Source organism: Seriola lalandi, unplaced genomic scaffold, assembly GCF_002814215.2.
Source record: "Seriola lalandi dorsalis isolate HSWRI2012SDOR001 ecotype SW California unplaced genomic scaffold, Sedor1 jcf7180002054657, whole genome shotgun sequence".
In the NCBI taxonomy this organism is placed as follows: Eukaryota; Metazoa; Chordata; class Actinopteri; order Carangiformes; family Carangidae; genus Seriola; species Seriola lalandi.
The window spans coordinates 1,698,265-1,717,302 of NW_019525210.1; the positions used below are offsets into that span (position 1 = coordinate 1,698,265).

General features: G+C 40.4%; 1 protein-coding gene across 1 annotated transcript; it reads left to right on the forward strand.

Annotated features, from left to right (window-relative positions):
• The first annotated feature begins 1,231 nt into the window (after positions 1 to 1,231).
• sae1 (SUMO1 activating enzyme subunit 1) lies at positions 1,232 to 15,831 on the forward strand. Its single transcript, XM_023420730.2, has 9 exons — positions 1,232 to 1,440; positions 1,939 to 2,050; positions 2,660 to 2,833; positions 5,888 to 6,033; positions 6,892 to 6,991; positions 7,633 to 7,738; positions 12,379 to 12,523; positions 13,633 to 13,702; positions 15,512 to 15,831. The coding sequence occupies exons 1-9, from the start codon at positions 1,340 to 1,342 to the stop codon at positions 15,602 to 15,604; spliced, it is 1,047 nt and encodes a 348-aa protein (XP_023276498.1). The 5' UTR covers positions 1,232 to 1,339; the 3' UTR covers positions 15,605 to 15,831.
• The last annotated feature ends 3,207 nt before the right edge of the window (positions 15,832 to 19,038 follow it).

Consider the following 19,038-nt stretch of genomic DNA (forward strand, 5'->3'; position numbering starts at 1 on the left):
CCGAATGTGAAATTGTCAGGGTTAAATCAGCCCCCTAGTTTGACTCGCAGGTGCACTTTCAGATCATAATGATTACAGAGCGTTTAAATAAGTGCTGCTTAATTAGGCATGAATTTCATATAAAAACCCACCCGTCAAATCGGAGAGTCTTAGCATCTTAAGCACCCTAGATTGTTGATCAAATAAAATGTTGTTGGGTGTGTGGTAATCTGTATGCAATAACAGGTTGACTGAGCAAATTCAGCAGTACAGAGCAATGTTTTGGTCAGGCTAGACATCCAGGACAAAGGAGCTATGCTTGAAATACAATATGTACATGTTTGTTGTGTCTACATTCTCCAACATTGGTTCAATACAAATGTCTTTTAGAATATACACAAAATCAGCCGAAAAATAAAACATTTTGTCACAGCCCCCCTTTACGACATGTTGTCCCAAAATTGGGTAAAAATGTGATGCTCTTCTTATTTCATATTATGTTTTGAATGTGCATTATTCAGTTCATTTTGCACCTGCTCCAATGACTACAAACTAAGTGACACACACAGTGATCCTGGATCCTAACTGTTGCCCTCAGTCTCACAATAGGAATATACAACTGGGCACAAGCACCAACATTAAATATCGTCACTACCCAAAAGGCTTTGCTTATGGGACTTCGGTAGGTACCTGTCCTATAATATGCTGTTATTGCAATCTGTACTGATAAAGGAGTCTCCCACTGCCGCCATAGGTAGGACTCGTGTAAAATAGCTGGGAGTCCCAAAACTAACTTTATTTCCATTCAAATTCCTTGAACTGCTCATTTAGCTGTATCTGTGCTAGATTAAGTATCACAAAAATGGCTGTGAAATAGTTCGTAAAAGACCAAAACCAGGGGAAAATTTACTCAATGCAGCCCCCAACGTTGTCTTATAAAGGTAAAAATGTCGAGCACAAGCTAAAAGTTTATACTCATGATTTTTAAGTAACACTGACGAGCTTAATGGCCGACACAGCCAGCAACAGCGAAAAATTATTTCGATACTTTTTATTTACAAACACTACAAACAAAAAAGAAAACACGATAACAAATACATTTTAGATGCAAAATCAAGGACAAATTACCTCAACAAATAAACAGAGAAACCAAAGGAAAATAACCACAAATTAGCAGCGATTATTGTGAAATGTTTGAAATTGTATTTCAAATTCGAAAACACATCTTTTGTTTTGTTCTGTTGACGTCATCATCCAGCGCCCATTCAGCGGGACTGTCGCGGCATTTGAAACATCTACATCTCAAGCTGCAAAATACTGTCACTTTACGCCGAAATTACCGCCTTTAGAGTGAACTGAAATGATCGATATGATCGAGAAGGAGGACCCGGTCATCAGCGAGGAAGAGGCGGCACAGTACGACCGCCAGATTCGACTATGGGGGCTTGATGCCCAGAAGAGGTCAGTTAGCTTAGTTAGCTCACCAGGCTAATCAGTGCAGCGGAAGGTTTCACTTGTCGCACTCTTGCTGCACCGGTTTTGACCAGTGTCTGATTTAACGTTTTAATCTGCCGGCAGATGTGATTTAATAAGTATTGGTTTTTGTAGTGTGGAGAGCTTCCATCTGATTATCTATATCAATACTTGCATAGATCTTGGTTTTTTGCATTGTCTACACAGATGGCCCTGATTTTTTTTTTTTTTTTAAACTTGAGCTAAATGACAAAGAGGCCGTAAAGTAAACGTCACAGGACACTTGTAATACTCCACATGCCAATGAAATGCACAAACCCCTAAAACTCTGATTTTACTGTCGCTTTTAATCGTAGTTAGTTTTGATCTGCCAGTATGTTGCTGCTTAACAATCCACACAGCACAAGATCACATTACACAGCATACAGTGAGAAGTCCCCAGACATGTCATCTGCATGTGCCCTTATTTTATTTTATTTTTTACAGGTTACGAGGATCCCGTGTTCTCTTGGCAGGTTTAGGTGGTCTTGGGGCTGAAGTAGCCAAAAACCTAATCCTGGCTGGGGTTAAAGGACTCACTTTGCTGGATCATGAACAGGTACACATACTTTACAGTATAGTCAGGTGCCCCTTCATCATCAGAGCACACTGTCACCTACAGCGAGGATTTGTGCTTCAGTTTAAATTTAGAAATGTTTGTTTTCAGCAATCAACTGAATATATGCCTCATGTATTCATTGCCTATAAAATTAATGGAGAGGTAGATGGCCGTTATGAGGCAGCTGAAGTCTTTGCAGTGTTATGCATGCCCAGTAGACAGTGCATGTGGTAAAGTAATAGCCTTCAATGATTTTCAGTGGTGAAAGAAACCTATTTTTATTGTGGCAATGTTGCAACAGCAGCTTAATTCTGGCCTCATATAGTTTTAAAGACAATATTAATCAATAGTATGGATGTGTTTGCTCTATGTGGTCTTGTGTAATTAAATAATTGATAAATATTTGAAAAACTTTTTTTTTTTTAATGGAAACACAGAATTTCTAGTGGAGGTAACTGTCTACTGGATACACAGTGTAAATTATCTTCAGCTAAATCACATCCAGACAGAGCCTTAAGCTGCATGAGAGTGAGGGCCTTTAGGGAAACTCTTACCAAGTACAACACAGTCCTCACCCTGCTATGCATTCCCTATTTGTGTGTCCACCAGGTGTCAGAGGAGTCATGCCGAGCTCAATTCCTGGTTCCAGTGACGGCTCAGGGTCAGAATCGGGCCCAGGCCTCTCTGGAGCGCGCACAGAACCTCAACCCGATGGTTGAGGTTCATGCCGACACAGACAGAGTCGAAGACAAACCAGATGACTTCTTTCTGCAGTTCGATGCAGTGAGTGGAAACAAAACTTTATTGAAAACAGTCACAAGTACACTACATAACTGAAAGACAGCTGTATTCACATTTGAGAGCTGAGCTGAATGATTTTACTTTAAAGTGGACCAAATGTGTATTTTCTTTAAATCAGATGTTCGGCCGTGTTAAAGGATAAATGCACTTTAAAATACTTGAAGTGAAAAATGTCCGCACTGATGTATTTCTTCACAGTCCTGTCTGAATTCAGTTTTGTGTTGATATATATTTCTAAAACAGTTTGTGCAGTAGCATTGTTTCCTCTGAGATGCTTCAAACTATTGTCAGCACTCAGTCTTGTATCTCTCAATGTCACCACTAGATGTCGCTTGTCGCCCATATTGTAGAACCGACTATAGAAAAACAGAACTCTCAATGTTTGGCTCCGTCAGGCTCCAGGACAGAAACACCTGCATTAAGCTGATTTCTATAAAGTGAGGCTGCAGTAATGACATCAGCTTGGCGTCATTCTTCAGTAAATACTAATGGTTACATTTAGTCCTGAATTTCCTTTATACAATACAATTAGCACATTAATTACATAAAGAGTACAGTTGCTGGTTTAAGGTCTTTGTTTTCCTTATATGGTCGTGCAGGGCTCACCGCAGTGCTCATACATTTCTTAGGTAACATGATAAAAGTTGCTTCATCGATTTCCACAGGCAGCTACACACACACACACACACACACACACACACACACACTCTGTATCTCAGTTTTATCACCACTGAGTGGAAGACTATTTCATCAGCATCAGAAGAGAGAGATTTTTTCCCCTCGTGTTGTGTCTGAATTGCCGGCAGCCTTCTCCCTGTGGGGGTGTGAAGTGAGGGTCAGGAGGAGGGAGTGAGGGACGAGAGGAAGATGAGGGCGATATCAGTAGGATGAAGTGAAGTGAGGACGAGATGAGATGGATGTTAGTAGGACAAAGGGAGGGAGGAAGAGAGGCCTAGAGAAGAGAAGGTGGGACAGTTTAGACTAGAGATAAAAAAAACAAAAAACAACAGAAAAACAGATGGGGGTCTCTCTCTCTCTCTCTCTGTCTCTCTCTCTCTCTCTCTCTCTCTTCATCTCTCTCTCTCTGTCTCTCTCTCTCCCTCTCTCTTTATCTCTCTCTCTGCTATAGACCACTTACTGCTTTTATCTGCTTCCACACATGTATCTGTGTGTGGCTCAGTGGGAAGATGGACGGTGATTAAAGTGGAACGGTTGGAGTGTGGTCAAAATTTTCATATGAGAGGCCTAATTACTGAGGGATGAATACAATAGAAAAGCACACACTGTCCATCTGGTACTTGCAGAGTACAGCTGACTGGCTACTGATTCTCTCAGTCACTCTCTTTGCTTGGTTACAGTAATTTTTTTTTTTTTTTAAATGCAGTAATTTGTTTTAGTTTCTTCCAAGAATAATGTCACGAAAGGCCAATAAGTATGCAGCTTCTTTTCTGTTTCTTACACATTCAAAGTACCTGAAAACTGCATCAAAGCACAAATAAAAAAACACAAATTCAAAATTGTCTCATGTGAAATGACTAGTATTTGACTAATATGTTGTTAATGGGAGATTTATTTGCCCTTAACGGCTTCCTTTTTAAAAAGGGAGATTCCAGTTTTCCTGCTTTCCTCCCTTTGTCTCACTCATGGGTTAATCACGTCCTTACTCTGAGTCAGATAAAACTTCATATCATTTCTAGGAAGGAAAAAGGTGGAGGTTAATTGTGTATCCTCCGGGCTGTTCCAACTTTTGTGTCGAAGATGAAACTGAGCCATTTTATTTTACGGTCTCACACTGTATATATGCTCCAGATAAGGAGATCCTGCTCTGTAGCTGTTATCTTTTATCTCAAGACACTTGAAACCATTCACAACCTGTTCGCCAACAGTGGACCTTGGCCCTGGTCTGCCTGCTGCTGTGATGCCATGACATGCAGCATCAGTCTTATCAGTGAGCAGAGGGGGGTTTTGGGTGTGCTGGACTGGGTCAGCAGGATAAGGTGGACCCAGCCCCCCCCCTGTGTTTACACTCAGACAGTGGTCCACCCTAGCTTTGTGTGGTCATTCAGCTGCTGCTGTAGGTGTGTCTCTGTCAGTTTGGCAGCTGACCAGCCAGAGTTCAGTCGTGTTTTTTTTACAATTGCAGACGTTTTCAGAAGTGAAATATGTCTGTGTGTACCTTAGGGATTAAGTGCGAGCAGGTTGAGTGTTATGTTAATGTGAGAGGAAATAAGTTGAATAAAAGCACAATAACAAAACAGCAGGGTGGCAGCGGAGGAGAAGGTGCTCAACAGATCAATGCAGTGGGAGCTCAGTTTCTCAAATTTTCATTTTTAGACATTGAATTTACAAAAAGGTATCAACTGTACAAACCATGTTATGAATACGTAAACTGTATCTCATTGACAGCGAGAGGTCCGTGAACATCCATCTCTGCACACGCTGTGAAGGAGGGAAATATTTATAGAAACAGAAAAGCCTGTATCTTTGTTACACACAGAAGCCTTTCTTAAAAAAACAAGCAAAGCAAATGTAGCGCCTGAGTTATTTGGCTCCTTTGAGAGGAGTCTCTTAAACACTGCTGTGTTTGGTTCAGACCTGTCAAGTTCACGTCCTGGATAAAATCCTTGTTCCACATTGTTGATATTAGGACACAACAAGCCAAAATCCAAATAGAAATAGAAGATAGAACTTACAGAGGCTTCAAATAAAATCAGATTTACATGCGTCTCTGGATCAGAGGGATTCTGGGACAGCGGAGAAGTTGAAATTAGGTGGAGTGTAACCGTAACAGCAACTTTGCCTTATTGAACTGAAAGTTTTTTTTTCTGTACTGCTGCAGTGTTATACAGCGTAAAACTGCCCTGAAGAACATGTTGAATACATGTTGAGGAAGAAACGGCTCTCTTTAATCTCGGTTAACCATATCCAAAACGTCCAGCTTGTAACCCTTGAAGTAACTACATGTCCAGCACAAAGACTCTGCACAAGGAATAACCTTCTCACCTTCCCCCACCTGTGTGTTTTTGTTCCCCTCAGGTGTGTCTGACAGGCTGCTCCAGAGACCTGATGGTGCGGGTCGACCAGCTCTGTTCTCAGCGCAACATCAAGGTCTTCTGTGGAGACGTCCATGGTTACTATGGTTACATGTTCTGCAACCTCGGACAAGAACACAACTATGTTGAGTGAGTTGAGTGTGGAGCTGATGTGAATTTGCTCATGTGACAATCAGAGTTTCATTTTAATGCCTCTGCGCCTGCGACAGCTGTGGAGGCAGGATCTCTGTTTTCGGGTTGTCCGTCCGTCCGTCCATCACGTTCTCGTGAACATGTTATCTCAGTAACGCCTTGAGGGAATTTCTTCACATGGAATTTGTTCACATTGGCACAAACATTTATTTGGACTCAAGGAAGAACTGATTCTGTTTTGATGGTTAAAGGTCAAAGGTTAACGCCACTGTAAACTCTCATTGGTCCCATTCTTGTGAACATGATATCGCAGGAAAGCCTTGCCGGGGGGAGGGGGGTGCACAAACATCCACTTGGACACAAGAATGAATGAACTGATTAGAATTTGGTGGTCAAAGGTCAATGTAAATGGGACCTCACAAAAGATTTTTCTTGCCATAACTAAAGAATTAATGCACTTAATTATAATCCATATGACAAAATTTCACACAAAGGTCTGGTGATATTGACAAAAATAAGATATTTTTCAGTGTGCCACAAATGTTGATAATGGAAGTTTTATCGCTGCACATTAGTGGTTATTTTAACAGTCTATTAAGTTCAGTAATCTGGGCTCCACAGTCTAGTGTTGCTGTTAGTGTTGCTGATTTGTCTGTGATGTTGATATCATTTTTGAATTTAAGTTATGGTCACAAAGCAGTTTCTTTACAGATGGAATTGTAATTAATTTTCTTCTGCTCAAACAACTGGACACTGTTTTCTGCTGCTGTTGGAGCTGTCAGGTCCACTACAGCTGGCATGGATGAATAAACTGATAATATAGGATCTTTCTCTTCTCTCTCTCTCTGTCTTCAGGGAGAAACCCAAAGTAGTGAAACCGACTGGAGATTCTAACGACGGCCCAGAGGCAAAGAAAGCCAAAGTTGACCCCAACGAGACCACCATGGTGAAAAAGGTAGGTGGATGTAGATCATGTTATCGGTGCCAGATATTTCCTATAAAGATATTTTCCATCTCTCTGGCTCCATGAAACCATTGTATGGGTGGTGGCTAAGATGACTTCCTTTAAACAGAGGCTGGAGGTACTCAACTGAAAATGTTAAGAGAGGAGAAGTGGAAAATATTGAGAAAATTACACAAAATGGAAAAACATTGTAAAAATACTTCAGATCATTTGTGAGGTCTTATCTTCTTCTCACACGTTGTAAAATAAAAACAATCCTCCTCCTGTATGACTTTTTGTTATATCTTACTAACTAGTTTGAAAACAACCTGTCTGATTAATAAATGTTCTAAAATATTTCCATTTGTTCTAAAAGTACAGAAGCCCTGAGAGGGCCGGTGAATTGTTTTTGCCAGGATTATTTTTCAATTTTTTTTTTCTTCCCAGAAAAAAACGCTTGCCTCTCAGATGTTACTTATACAGTTGAAACAAAAACTTTAAAAAAAATGATCCTGGCACAAGTATAAAAAATGTTCACTTGCCTTTCAAGGCTTCTGTATTAAACAGGTTTTGTAGAGATGATACTAATTTATCTCAGTTGTGTAATTTATTTGATATTTAAATTTTTAAAAAGAAATTTCTCATCCAATCAGACGGCCAGTTTCTGCACCCTGAAGGAGGCTCTGGAGGTTGACTGGACAAGTGAGAAGGCCAAAGCTGGTCTGAAGCGAACACCAGTGGACTACTTCCTGCTTCACGGTATTTACAAGTGTCATTTCATAGAGGAAATAATAGTATACAGGATTTAGTGTTAAGGGTTTACGTTTTAGCAGGTTTTAAATGTGAAAGTTTATGTTTTTTTCCTGTGGTTTATATCAACTTTAAATTCAAAACCTTTGGTATTTTTTGAATATTTCTCAGAAACAATGACCTAATTTCATAATTTGAAGCATTTGGAGCTCTGTTTTCTGCTGATGGACATTGTTTTATTATTTACATTTTTTCACTTAAGTTTTTATTGAGGTTTTCAGCATTGATATATTTCCAAAACAAGCAGATTAACATGAAGTTGTAGTCCGTCTGTTCTCACAGTTTCATCCACTACACCAGCTGTTTCCATTGACCTCTCACTGTGTTGACACTTGAATAATGTCCATTTTCTTCCAGCTGTGCATCTTGCAGTCCCAGACGATGTGTCAGGTTTTCCATTATTATTCACATTTTAAACAATTACTTGATTAAGTGAAAACACAGTCAATACAAGCTAATGGATAATGAAAATAATTAAACTGCAACGATGGGAAATTTTCTGGGTTTTAAAAGGTTTTGAAATTGAAGTTTGACAATTATTTAGGTCTTGACATGTTTTTGAACTGGTGGCGGTATTATCTCTAAATCTGACAAATTTTATGCTTTAAAATTCCACAGCACTGTGTTTTATTTCAAGAACTTTAGTAGAACTTTTTTCAGCTTGATAAATATTTTGTAAGGAATTCATATTTATTCTAAAACTATGCACTCACACTTTAATGAGCGGTAAAGTACACAAGAGGTCTTCTGAATGTCAGTGTGGGAGGCAAGAGACGAACAGAATTTCCATACAGAGAGCTGATGAAGGAATCCTGAAAGGTCTAAAAAAGTATAGAAATTAGAAACTGAAAATGCGTAGGACTGAAACACATACAATGAACATGCAAAAATGACTGGTTCCAATCTAGCGAATGAGCTGTCATCTCACATGCGTGGAAATCCACGTCCATCACATTTGTTAAATATCATTCTTGAGCAAAGGGTGGAGTGTTAAAGGTCAACCTCGGCCCAGAGATGTCTGCGGTGTCTGGAAAAAAAAAAGTAAACAACAAAAACAAGCCAAGTCGCATTAAGACTTTTGTAAAATTCACTGCAATTTGGTGGAACAAAAACTCTATAGTTTCGCTGAGTTGCACCTTAAGGACCGTTTGACCCTTTAAATAAACCTAAATTGTACCTTCCTGTTTTTCAGGTTATTTACAGTGTGTGATGACCTTCTCATAACAGTTGTTATTGTCCCTCCTGTCACCTGGCCCTGCACCATCCCCAAACACTTCACACTAGTTTCCATCACAGGCTGTCCATGGCCAGTCATGTGCACTGAGCGTAGAATAGAGAACAGCCCGACACCTACACCGCATGACAACAAGCATATAGCAACAGGAAACAACCAGAAATGGTTATTGGGTTCACACTTGTGAATTCAGACACATTCACCTGTGTGTAAACGCACTAAATAATGAAAGTTAAATTCAAGTTTGTCACAAATATGAAGCGAAACAGCGCTGTTCTGCAAGTTAATATGATATTTAAAGATTATGTGTAATTTATAATATTCCTCATTAATCAAGATTTCTTTGCAAAAAAGTAGATGCAACAAAAATGGCAGCGCAACTGTGCAACATGTCATAAGTTACAAAAATCATTCCATATTTAAATAGATGTGAATTAATGGGAGTGCGAATAAAAGCATTTCTGCAAATAATTTATCTTCCATGCAGCGACTCTGCACCCAGGCAGCATAAATCAAACAAGACCAGGTCAAAACTTTGTATATGACTGGACTGCATCATAGGCTGTTTGTATTCTGCCTATTGTCCTCTGTCTGTTCTCTTCTCTCCTCCTCTCTGTCCTCACATATACAGTATTTTAATACAGCATATACACAGCAGCAATACATGTTTTCTGTTTTTGTTGTCAGACAACAACACATACTGTAAGTTAAACGCAAAGTCTGTGCTGTGATTTTTTTTTGGCTATATTTGTCAAACGATCAAGTTAGAAGTGACAGAATATCAGTGTGTTTTCACATATAGTCCTTTTTACATGAACCAAACTCCTGTTAAAGTGGACCAGCAGAGAAGGGACTCGGCTCTTTCTTTGGTCCACTTCAGGTCTGATGGGGCCTCAGTCCTGTTTCTGTTCACACTTTAGTTCCTCTGGAGCTCTCGGACCTTTACTGCTTTGGATTATGGGTAGCTTTCACTGGGAACAAACGTGGCTGCTGCTACACTTGTCTCATCCACATTCCTGTGGTATATATAGTATTATTACAGTAACATCCGTCATCATTAACAAATACAACTTAGACATTTTGCAAACTTTGTCCATGAGCGAACGACGCTGATGTGAAGAAGTGAGGACTGAGGACAGAGGGAATAAGATGCACGTGTTGACATCATGTGCTATGAGCGTATACAAACTACAGCAACAGAAATGACTAATTCAGCCTAGTCTTATTTTGACTGTGGCACTGGAGTTTTTGTGATGTCTGCTCACAACATCACAAAAACACCTGACATGTCTTTCATGTCTAAAAAGCATAAAGCACTCCTGTAAGTCCTTCACAAAAACACACATCTTTATCATCATCGACTAAAATGACTGAAAAATACAGTCATTGCTCGCAGCTTTAAAACATTATGTTGGTGCATATCCAGCAATTCATTCTCAGCGATGCCGTTATTTTAGCTCCTTTAGGATTAAACCACTGTTGTGCTTTTGAAGTGAATAGAAATAGAAAATACCAGAAAATCTTACAATAGCCAATATTTTACGTGATTAGTTTTCATGGAATTAATTATTCCCTCAGATTAACTTTCAGGGTGTGTAAGTGTTTGAAACATAATTAAATTGATGTGAACAACACTGACTGACTGATCGTTTATGTCTCATTCATGTCAAACAGTACATTATGAGACAGGCTTTCACCAGTAGCAGGCAGATGCAGTCATGTGACGGTGGTTGTCTGCTACATTTGTTTACTTAACAGCCAATTTGTTTCTTAGTCACGCATCGTTTGCAGGTGCATTTTGATTCCGAACATCTTGGCTGGTTAATTTTAGGTCGTGCCAGACGTCGGGTCTTCAGTCTAATAACTACCCACTCTGAAACCCTGCTACCCACTGTGGCGTTACCTTGTCCTCAAGTCTCCTCTAATGTCTTGAGTGGAAACACTGTCTAGTTGTTGTTGTTGTTGTTTTTTTAATTTAGTGATTGTGAGACAGGACGCAGTGTTATTATTCCTCCGCTGTTCTATAATTGGATCTAGCGGTTGTTGTTTTGGGCGACCGATGAGGAAGTGGCTCTTCCTCTGTTACAACTGCTTCCTGTCTCACTAGGAACAGTCGGGTGATCTGAACCGCGGGCTGGGTGTGTGTCTGTGTGTGTGTTTGCTTATATTATAATCTTTGATCTATGTGATTCCTTTTTTAATATACAGATAGTCTGACTAGACAAAGACTTCTATTTATAAATAATTGGACAAAATCACATATAAGAATAAAATAAATCAGACTCACTTTGACAGATATTTTCCTACCAGCTCTGGTAAATTAGCATGAACCTGCTCTCACTCTATACACACATTGTTTTAATATACTGAAAAACATATTTGTTATTGTATTTGACCTTCATGTGCAGGTTTCGACATAAAGGGCCATCAAGAATATTTCCCCTCGCCTGTAACCTACATGAGTAGGTTTAGAGATACTATCATTGTTCCATCCATGTGCACATTATTATATTCTGTGATGAAACTCTGCTTGATTTCCTGCCTGGTGCAGACCCGAGAGTGATGCCATTTGTGCCAGTCTTTAACTTTCTACTAACAAAGCTTCTCTGATAAAGGGCAAAGCTGAGGTGCCAAAATGATTCATCTGCACTACTTGTGTGTGTGTGTGTGTGTGTGTGTGTGTGTGTGTGTGTGCGTGTGCGTGTGCGTGTGCGTGTGCGTGTGCGTGTGCGTGTGTCACGCTGGTGGAAATGGCCGTGGGAGGATTTGACTTCCTTATGTGGTTTAAGTTAATGGACGAACAGGAAATCTGGGGGCGAAGTGTTGATGTTTGCGCCTTGGGTGGTGCACTTGCTGTCAGTCAGTTACTCTTTGAAATATTTCTCATGACCAAATTAAGTGCATGCTTCTGATTTTTAATTTCTCTCTCAGTCCTGAAGCTGACTCTCAGAGACAGGAAGGAGTTTTTTTCCACCCTAATATTGAACGTGTGCAGGTGTTTGTGTGCATCAGTGTGTGTTCACACTCTCGACTTGATGTGGGGAAACGTAGGCCTAATCGGATGAGATGGTTGATGGTGCAACCACATACCGATCTTATCCGGTTTCAAAGGGAGCGGCAGGCAAGAAGAGAGATGTTGTCTTTCCATAAGATGATAATTCACTGTGGAAGTCACTTGAAAGTAATGAAATTAAATGGCAATGAAACTGGCAATAATGCAATACATTATATGGAAAAATATTGCTTTTGAAAATGGTGTAAACTTGTTTCCAGACCCTCAACTGTCATTTCTTTCCCTCTGTTTGCTTCTAATGCTCTCCTTTCTTTTTTCTCTGTCGTCCCACCTTCCCCACAGTACTGTTGAAGTTTCGCACAGACAAGGGCCGTGACCCCGACCCACAGTCCTTTGCAGGAGACAGTCAGCTCCTGAGACAGATCCGTGATGACGTCCTCGAGGCCTTGGCAGTCAGCAGTGACCTCCTGAACGATGACTTCATCAGGTACAAACTGTCATGTGACTCACTCAAACAGGAGTAGAAGCTCATGTGCAATTCGAATGAACCCAGTAAGTGTCTTTAAAGCAAGGGGCTGAAGCTGAAGGTTGACAGCAGGATCCAGAAACACCACCCACCCACACCCACCCACAACACCAATGTGTCCTGTTGCAGGTGTCCTTTCCTTTTTTAATGTGAAGATGTTTATTATAATTCAGTAATTTGCTGTGACCCTATACACTGATCCGTTGGTGTGCACAGGGCTGCTTTGGTGGGTCTCCCAGTACAAAAAAAACATGATACAACATGTCTGTGCCCTTATAAGACACACTTCCAGGTTTTATTTTGTCCTTGTGACACCCAGCTGCCCCAATAAACCTTTCATCAAAACCTAGTTGTTGTAATAGATCCCTTTATGTCTTTTCACCAAAACCACACTCACAGCACTCTAACCTTGAAAAAGCATCATGTCATTGAAACACACTGATGAAGACAGAGTGGGCTGCCAACATAGGGCTGATAGTCAGGCACGAAATCTGCCCGTCTGCAGATCTCTCACTAGCTGTGTATTCATTACTTGTGTTTCCTGGCTGCAGTTCCACTTTTTACCATTTTATGTTTTTAGATGTTTATGAACTTCTGTATTTCATCTGATTGCAATGCAGGAAAAGCTGGTAGAGTTTGTAGATCATCAGAAATCATAAGATAAGTCATGCAGGTGAGAGTTTAAGAACTACACTTTCACATCCACACGGTGGAGGTCAGACAATGTTAATGTCTGCGTCAGAACCAATTTCACACTAGTGTTTTGAGCCTGAATAACTTCCGCATTAACACTATCTGTACCATCATCTGTGCGATTGCAGACTTCGATTAACTCAAACGTTCATGCTTCTACTGTGAGTGAAAAGGCATTTAGTTCAACTCCACCACCACAGTATCAGCGGTGTTATGAGACAGAACGATGTATAAATCAGCTGACAACCTATCAGGGGTCCTGACAGAGGTTTTAGTGGCTCTGGAGTCAGTAACTTTCTCGTGTTTCTCACTTCCTGAACATAACACTTTCCGTTTAATCACAGTGCTCCATGTTTCCTTGTACTGTCTGTCCTCAGCTACTGCTTCTCTGAGATGTCTCCAGTGTGCGCCGTCATGGGAGGAGTTCTGGGACAGGAAGTTGTCAAGGTAAGCGTGTAAACATGATGAGGCTTTTTGGGCAGCCCTTCAGGAAGCATTCTGAATGGGTTCACGTTAACATTCACTCTGCTATAGTCAATGACGAAGAGGAACAGTCTGGTGTGTGAGGGAGTCGGTCAGCTGACAGGTGGCCGCTCAGCTGGTTCTGGGTCAGATCCAGAAAAACAGCAGCAGCTCTGGTCTGTGTAGAAGTGATTTTCACTGTGACCACAGCCAGACGCAGTGTGACGCTCTAGCAGCAGCCTCTCAGGAGGAGAAATGAATTATACTGTCCTCCGGCTTAACAACATAATAAACTCATTGATATTGTGGGATTAAAGACCATGATGGGACAGTATGAAATCCGATGGAAAACATACGACTGAACAGTTGCACCAACGCTGATGGTACATACAGTATTCACTACAGTTTAGAGCCTGACCTTTGACCATTTGGACATAAAATGTTATCACTACATTAATTTGTCCTTATAGTCATTGTGTCATAATTAGTGTATTTGAAGTTATGGCCAAAAACATGTTAAGAGAGGTCACAGTGACCTTGAACTTTGATCACCGAAATCTAACGTTTGTGCCAAATCTGAAGAAATTCCCTGAAGGTGGTTTTGAGATATGATGTTCAAGAGGCCAAAACTGTGACCTTTGACCTTTGACCACCAAAATCTAATAAGTTCATTCTTGAGTTAAAGTGGACATGTTCACAAAAATGGGACGGGCAACCTGAAAACATAATGCCTCCAGCCCTGGCTATCTCTATACATATATATATATATGCCGATACTTTCATACACTCAACATTTTTGTCAATTATTTCTGTAAATTGGTTGTTAGAGTTTTAGTACTAGAACTGTAGCAGGATGTTTTATGATTGATCCATTAACTTTATTTTCAAATATCACAGTTGAAGTAAAAACAATAAATGTCGAAATTCACTGAAAATAAATACAAATGATAAGTGTAAATAAATGAAATGAATATAGATATATTAATAAATATATGAAGATCACTTGCAACGCACAAAGACCGCTGATAATATTATATATGCTTCCTGTATGCTTGACACAGAATATTTTAAGCCCACAAACGGAGTAAAGGCTCTGGTGGGATCCACAGACTCAGAATGGTAAATACGTTTGTTGGAATCATTAGAACTCGTCCCACAGATAAAAACAGGATCAGTACTTAATGCACAGAGTCTAACTCACAAATACAGAGGAAATGGGCCGTTCTCTGTGTGTGTGACCTGAATAAAACTTCAATTACAACACTGACAAGATTAGAAACTAGTTTTCTCTGAGTGTGATGCATGTGTCCTCAGCCTGAGGTTAACAGAGGAGTCCAGGTCAGTGTGTGTGTGGGTGGGAGAGAGAGGGAGGAGACAGAGTTCAGTCAGGCTGGATTATACTGACACAAGGCCAACCTGCTGTCTCTGTGATGATGATGAAACTCTCTGCAACCGGCTGACTGATGTCTCGCCGGGTGAATCTGACACACTTCACTCTCACACACAAACTGCACTCTGAACCTCTGAAGACCTTTGAGTGTGACGGGCAGGTCTCGTGTGGGCCTGCAGGTACATGGAAAAGGGATATTAGAACTGGTCGTACTGATTGATGCCATGAAACATTCACCTTGACAATTTTACCTGCCAGAATGAAGGAATTTGCTCTGGAAGAGGTCAAAAATTCAAAAATCTTAATAATGATTATATTAACTTTACTTGACTTTAATGGTTCATTAAAAACAACACTGGAAAGTTTCATTGATGTTTTCCCTCCCTCTCTGTCTTTGGCTTCAGGCTCTCTCCCAAAGAGACCCTCCCCACAGGAACTTCTTCTTCTTCGACGGCCGTAAAGGCAACGGCGTGGTCGACTACTTTGGACCAAACTAAACACCTGTCGCACCTGTTTTACACACAAAGTCCAGAAAGCTTGTCTCTCTTCCTCAGTTTGTTCAGTCAGATTATTTATACCAGAACTTGCTCCACTAGTCATAAAATCCATCTGTTGTTCCTGATCTTTTGTCATTTGATCCATTTTCCCACCAAGTCAAACACTTTCTTGAGCAAACAGTGAGATTTTTTTACATTTGCTAATAAAACATTGTTTAGTAAAAGGATTCTGCCTCCGTTCTCTGGATTTATGAAACCTAACAACATTTCTGGAGTATCTCCCTGTTTGTAGTCACAAAATTGAGCAATAATTATTATTCTTCATTCATATATTACTCTTGGTATTTTCTGAAAAATCAAACCATGAAAACTAATAAACATAACCCATAATCTAATCACATTTCAGTCCAGTTAATAAATAATTAACCTCTTCATCCCCACAGACCCTTATGTCATGTCCACCACTTCAAACTCATGCTGTGCAAATCAGCAGGGTTCAAACCCAACAACTTTATCTTATTTTGTAGTTGTTGGTTCAAAGTTTTTTTCTAAAGATGTCAAACATGTCATGGTGGATTACAATGGGAAAAAAAAAAAAAACATGGTCCATTTTCCATTTGATATAAACTTGCACTCACTCATAAAACATGGCGGCTTTGATTTAAATACATACAGGAGATAGATAATGATATTTTAGTTTCTTAAGGAGAAGTGTTTGGGTTGAAGTGAGTAAATTAAACCTGTGCTGTTGAGAATCTCAGTTTGAAAGCAGCAAAGCAGATCTAAAGGGGAAAGACAGGAGATGTCACAGGATGTCTAGCAGAGTGTGTGACTATATTTGGTAATAACCTCTCACTGCCCAGCATGTGACTCATCAAACCAAACATGGCTGTATGGTGTTTCAAGGGTGGGGACAGGCATTCAAATGAGCCTCAACACAAACTCAAAGCATTTCCTTCCCTGTCCTCACAAATAAGGCAATAACAGCATGATGGGGGGGGGGGGAATTCCAGCAGCATGGTCCCATGTCTGACATCAGCCCCTGGGATTGATGCGTGGTTGAACCTGTTTAACCTGCCAGACCCGTGGAACCTGAACTGCAGAGATGTGTCTTAGATAGAAATAAATGACATTTATTTTGATGCAGTTGAACCTGTGTAAGTGTTGATGGCTGCATGTTGTCTAAAAGCAGGGCAGCTGCTGATTCACTCTGCTGTTTACCAAAAATTTAAATCTAAAATTCAAATACTGAATATTAAAGGTTTTATAGAACATTCAAGTCAAACACAACACGAGGAGAATTCATGAGGTGAGCAATGCCATTGATCACTCCAGCAGCATCTCTCCACGTCTAGAGCTGAAGCTTTGGCCTTCCATCGCCACAACAACATACAAAAACTGTCAAATCAGCATCAGCGAACACAGTCAAAGCCATAGATGATCAAATAAATAATTTAAAAACAAACACATCCATTGGAACCAGATACTAAAGAATAAAAGTGTGTGAGCCTGGATTTGAAGGAGGGAGCAGATCTGATTGAGAGGGGCTGCTGCTGTAATGAAACAGTCAAGGGGCTGCAACAGGAAAGGTGCCTTCACCCCCGATCTTAGAACTGAGTATCGAGTAAGACGCCCTGGAGGTGGAGTTAGGGGCTGAAAGGTCAGAGATATAGGAAGGGGGCTGTCCATTTAAGAGTTTGAAAACAAACATAGGAGCTTGAAATCAGTCCTGAACCGCACTGGAAGCCAGTGGAGAGAGGCCAGAATAGGGCTGATGTGGTGTCTCTTCTTAGTACATGTCAGGAGTCAGCTGCATTCTGCACCACTTGCAGATGGGAGGGGGACGACCCTGTGCACAGGGAGTTGCATTAATCTAAGTGGGAGGAAATGAAAGCATGCGTGACTTTCTCAACGTATTTGAATGAGAGAAAAGACTTGATTTTGGCAAAAATGCAAAGCTGGAAAAAAACTAGCTTTTACAACTGCATTGACCTGCCTCTCAAACTTTAGGGTGGAGTCAAAAAAACACCAAGGTTTTTAACATAAGGTTTAACAGGGCTGGACAGGTTGTTGGTAATTGAATTGATAAACTCATCAGGGAAAAATACTGCCCAACTTCAGTCCTTCTGTCATTCAGCTGCAGGAAAGTTCAACCCATCCAAAGACTACACAGACTGCACCTGGCGTTTGGTTTCAGGGGGAGATACAGCTGTGAGTCATCTGCACAGCAGTGGAATGAAATGTACTATTGAGTGATTTGACCACTGTAAACTTTGTCAAACAGGGAACACACGGATCACAATATGGACTTGAGATTTAATGGCTATTGATTCTTAAGATAGATTCTGTGGCAAAACTTGAAGTGAATTAATTTGTGATTTTGATTTTTGGATGAGTTACAGATATTTTCTCCCAGATTGATTCACCGGATCTAATTTCTACTACTTTTTAAAACATTTAGTTGAGTATAGTTTGTTTTATGAAGCAAATAATACAAACTGCATATGAATGATAGTAAAAGGATACAGAGGGACTTCATGCTTCTGCCATGATTGTCGATATTTGAACAACTATTCTTCACGCTCTTAAGTAGGAGTCCAACACTGAGTCTATCTAATGAAAGTAAACCACAAAAGATCACGCTGTGCATGCAGTCTTCTCGGCATTATGAATCTACCAAATGATTAATATCCTAAACTGATATTTTTATTCTCTGACTCTTTAGGTTGCTGCTGCAGAAACAAGTGACACTTAAGATAGGATTGGATCCGTAGTCAGTTCAACGCAGAGAGGGATTGAGAACAGGGAGGATAAAAAAAGAATGAGAAACAGGATGAGTGGAAAATTATACCCATAACTCCACATGAAGTGAGACGTATACTTTAGAGTGGTGTGGTACTTGTAGCTGACTGAGGACTGCAGAGAACCAAAACAAGCAGAGCTCTGAATGAAAGTGCCACTGCTCTTTTCCTGGGATTAGGAAAGGAGATTAATTATGGAACGTCCCTTTAAGCTCATTCTGCCCCTTTAATTAAACCTAAACCCTTATCTGCTCACACATGCATTCACTCCAGTCTACATGCACTCAAGACTATATGCTGACTCCACTACACTTCATCTGCATCGCCTCTTCACTCTTCTCTTTCTCTATTGTTCTCTCTAGTTATACACACACACACACACACACACACACACTCTTTCAGTGCCCCTGTTGTGTGGACACTCTGTGTTTCGGCCTCCACTTAGCAGCAAACACCAAGTGCCTGTTGTTGCAGCCAATCCGATCCCTGATTTTGCTCTGAGGGCTGAATGATTGGCTCATTCTGCAGAGGAGTTTAACTGAGGATATCTAGTCCTGATGCTGTCTGTTGACTCAGTAACAGACGTGTGTGTGTGTGTGTGTGTGTGTGTGTGTGTGTGTGTGTGTGTGTGTG

Excerpts from the sequence above, each read along its gene's own strand:
- sae1 (XM_023420730.2), top strand. The coding sequence starts at position 1,340 with ATGATCGATATGATCGAGAAGGAGGACCCGGTCATCAGCGAGGAAGAG. Across the intron at positions 6,992-7,632 it reads AGACCACCATGGTGAAAAAG|ACGGCCAGTTTCTGCACCCT; the intron begins GTAGGTGGATGT and ends TCATCCAATCAG. Across the intron at positions 13,703-15,511 it reads TGGGACAGGAAGTTGTCAAG|GCTCTCTCCCAAAGAGACCC; the intron begins GTAAGCGTGTAA and ends CTTTGGCTTCAG.